Genomic DNA, 12,278 nt, shown 5'->3' with positions numbered 1-12,278 from the left:
CTGAGAACTTTTCTAACGTAGTATTGAGAAAAAAAAACTATGCACTTGTGGAGACCTGGACGCACTTGCATTTACAAGCTAGTTTGCTGTGCTGAACCAAATGCATAAAGTATGACGCTAAATTTCTGTCTTGTAGCAATGCACTGTGATGGTTAAGTGGAAAAACAGTGCAGTAGCACCAAATTCAGCAGTGCAGTAGCTTGAGCATTAAATGACTAATTTTGTAGATGCTTGACTCCACTACAACTGTAGCTAAAGCTACTTTAATCGATAGCTAGGGACGTTTTTCTCATCCTTGTGTTCTAGTGAATTGGATGCTTTGAAGAGGATTCATCCTTTGTGAGAAATGTAGCACTCACTAATGCATGCCGTTTTTCACTTAACTCTACGTAGTGGATGTCAGATGTGCCTGGAGAGTGTGGGTGATTAAGTGCTAATCCAGCAGTCCATAGCATGTGGCCTAATATCTCCCCACCTTCATGAAATGTGTCGTGCAATATGTGGGTGACTTCAGATGCTCGCAAAACTATGTGAGGGAGCCCGTGCTGCATGCCTTGTAGTTTAGGGTTGTCAGCAAGTGAGCGGAAGTCGGTGAGGAGAAAGAAATTATAAACATGTTAACTGTATGGTGCCCAGCAAGAGTAGCAGTGCTTAGCTTGTGCTAATGTAATAGGACGTGCAATGGTAAGCAAACAACGTGAGACCACATGGTAGCAGTGAGGGAGTGCCTTTGATTGGCTTGTGCACTACGGTAAACCCAGAACACTAACCCTGGGGTTAGTGTTCTGGGTTTTGCTGCCATGCTTAGTAGAGTAGTCTAGAAGCGTGTCACCGGTCTTCATTATGCCAGGTCAGGGAGAGTGGGTGTGGGCATGTTGCATTGCACTGGCTGAGCACAAAAAGTCGGGTTAGATTCGCACATGGCTTATGTGTCAACCCTGTATTTTACTCAAGGGCCTTCCCCATAGGTTCTACAATCTTGCCCACTATCTCTTAGCACTGCACTGGGCTAATGGGATGTACAGGGGAACTTGAAAATGAACATTACATTGGTAACGGGCACTGTGCAGTTGATGCAGCAATTTGGTCACGTAGAGGATTGCTAGAAAACCACATCGGGGAAGCTACGATAGCATTAAAAGGAGAGCTGTATTATATACTGCAACATGCATTTGTTGTTATTTGTTATTTGACATTGTTATTTGACATTTGTTATTTGACAATTTAGATATTACAAGGCAATGTAGTTGCTGTTCTTTACGGAAATTTTGTGGCAGCACTCCATCCTTGGTATATTGATACAAACGTTGACTGATAGGCAGCAAACCCAGCCACTACCTGTGCAGATGGTGGTGTTTTTCAATGTTGTTTTTTGCCAGAGAAAGCAGAAAAGCCACAATGCCACATGTTTAGTCAATAATGCGAACTTTATTAAGGAGTGTTAGTGAGGCTATCTATGCATATTGGAAACGAATAAATTTTTTTGGCTTTCCCTGCAAGAATTTAATAAGGCTTGTTGCATTTAAAAGAGCAGGTGAAAAGCTTATGAGGTAAGAAGATTTTTAAGTTTGACCACAATTTTTGGGGATGCTTCTTAACACTGCAAAACTGCAAGAATCTTAACTGCTGGTATCTAAATTTTGCGAGTTGTATACAGTATATTCTGAGCACTACAGCTGTACCTATAAAGACTTCGCAATCTAATTAATGTGTCATAAGTTGCTCTGAAGGCATACCACTAATGTATATGTAGGACTTTTGAGTAACCATAGGTACAATTAAGTTGTAACGATTTCATGTAAGCTTTAATTTGGCCGTTTAAAAAATGCTGCGTCAGATGAGTCTACGAACTATGATATCTGCTTTTGTTGCGGAGTGGTGTATCGTACGAGTTCATAGGCTTTAACCTCGCTGATTTTTTTTCTTATTTTTGTAAATATTTCGCGTATTATATCAAAAACTACGCTTGCTTAAAACGTAAGGAATTTTATTCGTATTTATTGGGACAACAAACGCATAATCATTCGGTTAATGCTGCTTCCGATGCGCTTTTGGCGGCTGTCGCTCTCTTCACCGTGAAATGAAAGTGAAACCATTACAAGCTTGCCATCATCATCGTCAACTTAAGCATGATACATGATACTGATGATACGTCACGTCGTGACGTCGTCGCTGTCGTCGGCTTCCAGCATGGCGCCCGTGTCACGGCTGGAAATAAACCTTCTGTAGATTGTTGGAGCGGTGCGAAGTTCTTGCTGATGAGCGAAATCCCACAGACTGGCGATTCAAGAAGGTAAAGGGATTGGGCATATGAATAAGTTATGAGCATGCTCTCTAAGTGGCGGCGTACAGACTGTCCGGTTGCGTTGACATGGTCGGGCTGGAGAGCAACAGTTTGTTTCGTTCGTGCAGTCGCAGTAATTTGATTCCAGGTGTATCTTGTTATTCAACATCGTTTGCTGCAGTATATCAGCGTCCGCAAATTTCGAGAGGTTAAATGTTCTCAGCTAACTTACGACGCTTCGCGTGCCTTTGTTTTCCTGGACAGGTTGGTAAGCAAATGCCCAGTTTCACGAAATACTTGCATGTAATCAAGCAGCAGCTTTGTCTGATGCACGTGTTGGTTGGTTGGTTCCTGAAGGAATGGCTCAACCCACCACAGGGGATCGGCCACGAAACGTGCGGGTGTTCGTGCATGAAATACATATATGTAAATGTACCGGTTTCGTTCTCTTTTGCGTAAAATTCTTACTTTATCTTATGCACGGCATTTTTATCAAATGGCATACTGTTTCCTTGTTGCCTGTGCGACGTAGTCAGCAGTGTACGATGACATTTTCGAATGATGAACTCGACGGTTGCACGGCAATTCTCAAGTGAGTTAATACTCGAGGGCTTGACGCTCGGTTATAGCGAACTAACGTATGACTTAATTTCTTTTATAGTCGCCATCGACAATTACAAATCTTGTTGACCTCGAGAAAATTCACTGTGGCAACATGTTTGTTTTCAGTATGTTCAAAGCCTTGAAGACATGTTACTAGATCTGAGGAACATAAACACATGGTAAGTGTCTCTGCTCCTCAGTTACATTCTTTCTTCTCAACCTTGACAGGAGGGGGTTTATTTTGCAGTCAGCCAAGCAGGATACATTGGTGCACTACACGAGCAAAGTGGACTTTCTGAAGCGCCTTATTGCTGTGGACACACAGGCAAGTATTGCAGGTTGTTTTGCGTGATTTGATTGTGAGCATTTTGTAAGACAGAGTAGCTTTGGTGGATACCGTGTGTGAGTATAATTTCCTGACAGGGTCATTTCTTTTTGCCGAATGCTGCAGCCACACAACAGTCCAGAAAAAGGCTCTCGCCCATGAGCAACTCGCCTTAAAGCCTGTCCCTGATGACAAGGCCAAGGAAATCCTGCTTAAACGACAGACCAAGGCCATACGTGATGTCCGTGAGGAGCTGCTGGAATCCCGATCTTCTGTCAAGACAAATGGTGAGAACTTGATGGAAGGAGAGGCGATTGGCTGCAGCTAGTCTGTGTGCTTGTTTATATATATATATATATATATATATATATATATATATATATATATATATATATATATATATATAATATATATATTATTGCTGAAAAAATGTTGGTGAGGAATTATGTACGAGTACCTAACATTTTCGTTTGATGCACCTAACATTTTGCGTTCTGTTGCTTGTATTACAGTCCTTCACTGTACTCATTACATGGCTCTCTCTCTCTCTCTTTCTTTGAACTGTTAGCAAATGACAGCAAGGGATTGCGGCAACGAGTTCCTGGTCAGGGTGGTGGTGAAGACTTCGACGCTGTTCTGCGCTACCACAACTCCATGCAGGAGAAAATTGCCGAGGAGATGGTGTCCTTGGCACAGAACCTGAAGCAGAATGCAGTGCTTGCTGGACACATTGTGAAGAAGGATACAGAGGTAATGATTTTCATTTTGCAGTGCTTGTGGTCAACACAGTTGTACGCTTAATGCATGCTAGAGCAGCCACAAAATATTCTGTTAAAGGGGTACTGACCCCTTTTTTCGAATGCGAGTTTACTCTGCCATACATATCTCCTGTATGCAGAGACAGCTCTGAGCAAGTGTGAAGCTCAGCAAGTGCTAATAAGATATTTTAATTTGATATTAAAGGCAATTTTTCCATGGCGCACCTACTGACATCGGCACTAGCTTGACGTCAGGCTACAGTACAAATTCCGGTGACTTCACGCAGCAGTCTGGCTTGTTGTGATGACGTTAGGTACCGAAACTTCCAAGATGGCCGCTTGTACGTCATCAAAACTTCCAAAATGGCCGCTTGTGCGTGGAAACGTCACTATATATTGTGCGAGCACGTGACGAGAAGCTCATACCGTGTTGTGACGTCAGGGTACAGTAGGAACCGAAACTAGCTTTTAAAAACATACTGTAATTACTTTTTCAGGGCGCACTCGCGCTTATCACTACTTTTTCTAGGCTCTTGAGGGCTTGGCCTTTCATTTGACGCAGACAACTGAAAATATTCGTGTCAGTACCCCTTTAAGAGTGTTCGGACATACCACTGAGTAAGATACATACGACAGGTACAGGCAGTAAACATCAATCTGGGCACAGGTTGCTCTGTGTACCAGAAGCACTCAAGTGCTGGAAGTATTGTAGAGTTTTAGAAAACTTCGCTGACAGGAGTCTATAGGAGATGATAATTGAGTCACTCATCTGCAGTTAGTAGAGTGTTTAAAACATGCCATCTTTACTGGTAACGTGGATAGCTGTTGATAGTTCGTGCGACTTTTCAGCATGGTATCCCATGCCTGCAATTACGCTACTACTAAGATGCTGTGGGGATGGAGATCGCATCAATTTTGGCCACATGCTGACCCACTCTGGTGGCTTAGTAGCCATGGCATTGCACAGAGCATGCAGGTTTGACTCCCGGCCGTGGTGGTTGCATTTTGAAGAGGGCGAAATGCAAGAATGCCCATACTCTTAAAGGGGCCCTGCAACACTTTTCCAAGTAACCATCGAATGGCTTCATTAAATGAGTTTATTGCCTCACAATTCGACCACCGCAAACATTTTTAGGATCGGTCAAGTACAAGCAGAGTTACAGAGATTTGTCACATGTTGTAATTGCTTTCTCTCTTCTCTCATCCCGACGAGCACGCTGGAAGCTAAGCAGGGAGGGATGGCACAGGGGGAAAGAAGATAAGTCACGCATGCATCATGACCTTGAGCACTTTTATTTTTCTTTGAACGCACGGCTTTCAGTGTGATAGGTAACTATGCAGCTCACGATGCTCAAATCAGCCAATGGCCTGAAATTTAGGTATATGGCATCATTTGTACAAAGAGGAGGGAACGATTTCTAGCATACATTGAGAATGAATTGTAAATTCTAGGCTGCATGCTGCGCTATAACGTTTGGCTCGCGTGTTCTCAGGAGCCTTGACTACCGATCGGCAGTTTTCTGACCATGCTGATAAAGGTACCATGCGCTAATTAATTTGAAATCCTTCACTATGGCATGCCTCACAGTCACATTGTGGTTTGGCATAATACTACTAAACCCCAGGATTTAATTTAAACCATCTGGTTCTGTAAAATGCATCTTGATTACAGTATACAGGCCTTCTGTCTCATCAGGATACAGCTGTCAGTGCTGAGAGTTGAAGATGCTACCTTGTGACTGGCAGTGGGTAATAAAATAATAATGTGCAGACAGGTTCTCAAACCTGGGCCAGAACTGAATTTAAAGGGCCAATAAACAGGCTCAGGACTTTTTTTTTACACCTCCCAAACGGGCTCGCTAATTCGTGCAGAAGGCCATGACGATCACATGATGCTCCATTTCAGAAAACAATTCCCATGCCCTCTCCTGTGCCCGACCAGTCCCTTTTGCCCACGCAGCGATGTAATCCTGACCAAGGGCAACATTGCGTAGTACTGACTTTGTCTATCGGTCCTTTGCACTACGAAACGGCGCCTTGGTCCTGCAGTGATACAGTTTTGGTCATGCAGTCAGCATTTTCAAATTCAAGAGCAGAGTCTACTGGGACAAGCGGTATCGCCAGAACGAAAACCTCCGAGATTAAGAGACGTCTTGCGAGTTTACCAATAGGAGAATGGTGCATGCGCCGTGGTATATTTATCTTGCCAGTGTTTCACACTCCTCGCACCACGCTGCTGACTATGAGCATCATGTGGAAGAAGCCCTGCTTGGTCGTTGGCTGCGCACCCATGATGTAATCGCTGACGCTGTGTTACATTGCCAAAGTGGGCATAGTCACGACAAAGGGCTACGCCAACCCTCTCCACTGCTGAGAAGGGTGGGAAGGCCGAGTGAGAAACTGAAACCAGCCGAAGCGGGTTGTTCTGTACCCTGCAGCTTTCTTATTTACAGCATATGTTCGGAAATTCTCGCGGCAGCACGTACATATCATACAAGTGTGCAGGTATCTCTCCATCACAAATTTTGGACAGTGAGGTTGTTTACTGGCCCTTTAAGAGTAGGCGCACCAATGTATTGAGAGTATGGAGGAATTTTTTTGTTTTGTGCCTGAATAGGCTTTGGCCGTCTCTTTAATTTGCTACTTGAAAAAGGGGTACCAGCGAAAACACTGAAAACACGTACACAAAAGAAGGCGTTACACACGGACGAACGCTGGACTTCAACTGTGCTTTATTGGAAATTGCATTGCCGCACAAGGCTTCTCACACATGCGCATTACCATCACTTCTCACGACAGGTGACACTTCAACTTATTATTTACGCTAAGTAGGCACGCTCTTTCGACGTCACTGACAAGGACGTATCGCTGACGCAATTATCTTTATGATTCACAATGTGAAATGCTTCTAAAATCTCCCGCGAATATCTTGTCTTTCCCCTGCCCAAAATGGTCGTGCGATCGAACATCGGCTTACTGGATTTGCATTTCATGCAACTGCGGCAATGAACAGCCAGATTGCTTCCCAAGTCCCCGCTCAAGGATGTATTATGTTCTTGCAGCCGCTTATTTATACACCTTCCCGTTTGCCCAATATAACTTTGCCACATGCTAGTGGAACGCAGTAATAACACCAGTCTTGCACTCAACAAAGGGTTTCATGTGCTTGACTTGACAGGCCTCTTTCCTTTTCCCATCGATGCCTATTCTCGCACACAGCCTGCAATTTGCATGGTGCGGAAAAAAAACCACGCTGACTCCTTGCTTTCCAGCCACTTTCTTTATGTTGTGAGAAACCTTATGTATGTAAGGTATCACTTCAAAATCCTTCATTTTCCCGGTAGGCTTCCTAACTTTAAGCCCCTTCACTTTTTCAACCCAACTTCCGCAACAGACCTAATGACCGAGAAAGGGAAACCCGCAGCCATCAACCTCTCGACCTGCTCCTTCAGGCTACAGGCCATGCGATGGGAGCAGCTCTTTTGCACCGCGTCCATGAGGCGTCCGAGCGCTACGTCCTCTTGACCAACTTCGACTGGTTGGATTCATATGGCATTAGTGCTTTTTTTGTTCGGGGCGAAAAGATCCGCAAACATGGTCATTGTCATGAAACATTAGTTTGTAAGTCAAGAAACCTTATGGCTTTGTACGGCAATGCAATTTCCAATAAAGCACAGTTGAAAGTCCAGCGTTCGTCCGTGTGTAACGCCTCTTCTTGTGTACGTGTTTTCAGTGTTTTCGCTGGTACCCCTTTTTCAAGTTCATAATGCACCAACTGGCCCAACAGCTAGCGCTAATTGCACTTTAATTTGCTAGGTACCAAGTCATACAGAAACATAGAGGCACTGTGCTTGCTTGTGCCATTGTGAAACATTTCAAGTTAAACAAATTGCTTGGATGTGCTTGAACCATAAGAGAACTGAATAATGCTTAATTAAGCTTGAGGATTGATTAGCAGATGCACCAGACAGTGAACACGTGTTAGCTAGAAGTAGAAATAGACGTTGGAAGTTAAAATGTGGGAAAATTTAGTATATTTTTATGCTTTATCGATGCTTCCCATCAGATATTTATGCCATGTGGAAAATTAAGATACTTAACACCAAAACTGTTGTCCAAGAAAAGGGGCCTTGTAACTTTTAGAAAACAAAGGTAGCTGGCCACCAAAATATTCTGTTGTGTACAAGTAATTTTTCAGATTCGACTTTTACAATGTTGATGTAAACTATAAACATTGCTTATCTTTCAGGCTGTTCAGAAGAGCGTGCAATCTGCAGAACAAAACTACGATCGACTACAGAATGAGCAGCGACGACTTGAGGAGCACCTACGTCGTTCGTGTAACTGCTGGATCTGGCTTATGCTTGCGGTCGTGTTTTTTGTCTTCCTCAATATGGTTGTCTTCATGCGCGTTTTTCCAAAGCGATGAAGGTTCACACAAGTTTTTAGTATTCCCCTGTACAATAATAAAGAGTTTATTTTCCACAGTTGAAAAAAAAAAAAAAACTGGTCAGCTTGCCAAGATTTGAGGACAGAGCAGTGTTTTCTTTGCTGCATGGTGTAGCCTTGAGTCCATTTGACTGTAACAAATAATATTTTAAGAAGTGGCATAAACACAGGATACAAATTATGCCATAAAGTTTGGCATTGTCATTGACTCTATATTCATGGCTTAGACAGGAAAGGGGCACTAAATTATAGAGAGCGCCATAGGCTAGGATTAGTTTTGTACCAAATCAGTAAAATGCAGCTATAGAATAGTAGATCTTAAGAATGCACTAAATGCATGTGAACCTAGGCACTTCAAGAAGTTGAAAATTGAACGCCAACTATGAATAAAAACAAAGGCGTTTCGGTTCCCCCACAGGAACCCTGCTCTTAATCTAGACATCACTACTTGTAACTTCAGAACCATAGATTCAATTCAAGTCTCTTCATTTACAGACTACGAAAGCTGCGTTTTTTTGCCTTATTATTAAAGGGGCACTGACACAAAAATATTGGTCTGGTGTTTTTTTGCTGCAAAATAGTATTGCTGGAGGCCTAGTAGTCATAACATGACACATTGCTAGCAGCAGTGCACGAGAGATAATTAGTATTTAGTCTATTACAAACTAGTCTTAAGTTTCGGTTTGGTAGAGCTCCAAGAGTGATAAGCCACCGAGTACAATTAATGCCACCTAGCATGTGCAATGTGGTAAACAAACTCAACCACATGACCACACAGAACTGTGAGACACTTTCGCGCAGCATGCATCGTCTGCTCGCATTCTTTTGCCTGGAGCATGTTCTGCGTCATCACCGTTTCAGTCATTGTCTGGTGGCAACGATTTTACTGAGGCCTACCACGTCATTGCGGGCATGGACTCGAGAGCAGCCGCCAAATAGTATTCTGCTGGCGCAAGCGCAGCCAAAGGGGTATGGAGACTATGACATCATTCCTAGCTGTGCCAGCTTGGAGCTTGGCTGCAGTGGTCGACATCGCGGAATTTGGGTGTCTTGTTCGGGAAACCCTAAGGCAATGTCAATGTCACGAGATATGGCATGTAGCGCTGGACTGCACACTCAAGCTTAATAATCATATAAATTACCTTCCAAGCTACATTCACTGTTGATATATGGTAGATAATATATGCGTGTTCTTGGAAATCAATTCAATGTGCCATCTTAGCAGCAAAATTTTTTGTCGGTGCCCCGTTAACTGTCTGTAACAACAGTGATTTGAAGCAACCGTTCAAGGCACACCACAGATAGAATAAAAAAGTTATTTTCGTAAATATTTTGACAATTCACGGCTCGTACACTTACAGATTTTGTGTTGCCCTTTCATTGGAAACTTTGTTTTCAGCTCTTGGGTTCCTCACAAATGAAAACAAAAGGAGAGAAGCATTCCCCAAATGGATACTGCAATAGGCAAAAAGAAACAGCAAGATTAGAGTGTATAACCGGGCGTGTTGGTTTAACTTGTTCCGAGGCGAAAGGCGCTAAAAGACAACAGACAAAGGGATATACACACTTACAGCACGCCGTGTGTGCATATCTCTCTGTCTTCCTCACGCCTTTCACCTGAGAACAAACAGCGAGGCTGCTTAGAAACAGCAGTAGGCTAGTTTTGTAATGTAAAACATTTTATTACAGCCCAACTTATAACGAACACTGGTGTTTAACAACAAAGGTGGTGCAGCTTCAAAACCTGCATGGTCTAGCAAATTGATCAGAGCAAAAACAGTATTCTTCACAACACTATTGAAGTAACACTTTGCATAGGGGAGCTCTTCCGCAAGCTCTGCATGGCTTTTGATGCCTGTCTGTCACCAGGCCGAGTACGGCATACTCGAGCAAGTGCTCCTGTGACTTCATCCACCACTGTTGTAGCGAAGAATTACAAAATGAGTAGCCATACAATTGGTATGTTCTCCTGGCAAACTATAACCACTGACAGGCCCAGAATGCGGGAACAAGTGGCTTTCAGAAGGAACGTGTATAGTACATGTGCCAAAGAATTCTAAAATCCCCATCTCTTTTCTTATCCTTTCTAGCAATCTCTGCCTTTTACATCTCAACAGCAGCACACACCCACACATAAGTTTGTGCACGAAGTCAGTGAAATCTTTTCAACGCCTTCTCAAACAACCTGTTTGTGCTTTGAGCAGTCTTTTTCATTCCCACACTCTGAGAACTCAGCTGTTCATTTGTGGAGCGCATGACAGTGACATGCTCGTTGTTGCCGAAAAGCTGGGTTCCTCCTGTTCATGCCAGTGGCATTTGTAAGGTTAATAATGTAGCCACTCGTGTATGGTCTATGCTTCTTTTTTTTTTTTTTTTTTTGACAAGGTGTGTGCCTAAAGGCAGGCTTAAAGGGGCCCTCACCAGGTCTGAACATTTTGAGGCAATGCATACATTGGGCGTTCACGATCACGCCTGCCAAACTTTGCAACGCTGTGCGTCGCAGAAATAGGTAAATAGGAAAGACTAAAATTTGCTGTGTGGCCTGGTGAGGGGCCCTTTAAGGGTCTAAGTGAAGCCTCGAATTGCACTTGGGCTGCTATGCAGGATAAGACAACCACTGAAAGCTGACTGTAAACAACTCAATTCAGCCATCTGTGGCGACACAGTGCGCACAAACCGGCGCAGCCTCCGCCTCGTCACTATCTGGGCCGGCGTGACACGGATGCATGCTACACCACGCTTCAGATAAAAGACAGCGCCACGCAGTTCCGTCGGAGGCTTACGTCACCACCGCTGGCTATATAACCCAAGCTACCAAGCTTGGTTTCATGTTTGTTTCTCTAACCTTCCGAAGCGCAGCATCGGCATGCTTGCCCTGCTGCTGCTACTACGTTAATAAACATCGTTTTGTTTTATGTTGGGATCCGTCCTTCACCGACTCCGCATCCCACATCTGGTGACCCGGACCTTCGAACACGCAACCGGCGCTGCACCGCTGCCACCGAGCTCCGCGGCCATGTTCCAGCCTGCTGAAGCCTGGCAGCCACAGTTCGACCCGCCTCTGCCACCATTCCGGACATACAAACTCAAGTCATGGTTTGAGGAGTTCGCGGCGGCGTTGGAGCTTAACGGCATCTGGCTGCAGGCATTCATGTTTGAGGTACTAGAGTACCACCTTCCGCGTGACCTCAAACGCAGCCTCACCTACTTCGCGTGGCGCCCTCGCCCTTACGATGACCTGCGGGACGCCGTGCTCGAGTTTTACGGCATCACACCCGCCGCAGCAGCCGTGCCCGCACCCGCCGCAGCAGCCGTGCCCGCACCCGCCGCAGCAGCCGTGCCCGCACCCGCCGCAGCAGCCGTGCCCGCACCCCGCGACGGCGGACGAGCCCCCGGCACCGCCCGCGACGGCGGACGAGCCCACGGCACCGCCCGCGACGGCGGACGAGCCCACGGCACCGCCCGCGACGGCGGACGAGCCCCCGGCACCGCCCGCGACGGCGGACGAGCCCACGGCACCGCCCGCGACGGCGGACGAGCCCCAGGCACCGCCCGCGACGGCGGACGAGCCCCCGGCACCGCCCGCGACGGCAGACGAGCCGGCGGCACCCGCGGCAGCAGGCGAACCCGCAGCAGCAGAAGAACCCGCACCATGGCCAGTCGGAACTGTTCCCCAGCCGATATCAACCGGCTACACATGTGGCGGGGACGGACCACCACCATCATGGCACCCTGTCGGCGCCCCTCATCTCGACGGGCGGCAGTATGGTGTCCTCTGTGCCCGTCGCGCCTGCACCAGTCACAGAGAGCGTGCAGATCGTGGTGAGCAAGGTTCCGCAGACTCCGGCAGTGACTCCCC

The 12,278-nt window shown here is 45.6% G+C and overlaps 1 protein-coding gene across 1 annotated transcript; it reads left to right on the top strand.

Annotated features, from left to right (window-relative positions):
• The first annotated feature begins 3,360 nt into the window (after window positions 1-3,360).
• LOC119388061 (vesicle transport protein USE1-like) lies at window positions 3,361-8,453 on the top strand. Its single transcript, XM_049413818.1, has 3 exons — window positions 3,361-3,499; window positions 3,781-3,962; window positions 8,220-8,453. The coding sequence occupies exons 2-3, from the start codon at window positions 3,867-3,869 to the stop codon at window positions 8,397-8,399; spliced, it is 276 nt and encodes a 91-aa protein (XP_049269775.1). The 5' UTR covers window positions 3,361-3,499; window positions 3,781-3,866; the 3' UTR covers window positions 8,400-8,453.
• Window positions 8,454-12,278: the final 3,825 nt, after the last annotated feature.

Source organism: Rhipicephalus sanguineus, chromosome 3 (genome assembly GCF_013339695.2).
Source record: "Rhipicephalus sanguineus isolate Rsan-2018 chromosome 3, BIME_Rsan_1.4, whole genome shotgun sequence".
Taxonomy (NCBI): domain Eukaryota; kingdom Metazoa; phylum Arthropoda; class Arachnida; order Ixodida; family Ixodidae; genus Rhipicephalus; species Rhipicephalus sanguineus.
This window is presented reverse-complemented; position numbering and strand designations above follow the sequence as displayed.

Coding starts and splice junctions, on each gene's coding strand:
- LOC119388061 (XM_049413818.1), top strand. CDS start 3,867: ATGCAGGAGAAAATTGCCGAGGAGATGGTGTCCTTGGCACAGAACCTG. Junction 3,963..8,219: donor TTGTGAAGAAGGATACAGAG/GTAATGATTTTC, acceptor CTTATCTTTCAG/GCTGTTCAGAAGAGCGTGCA.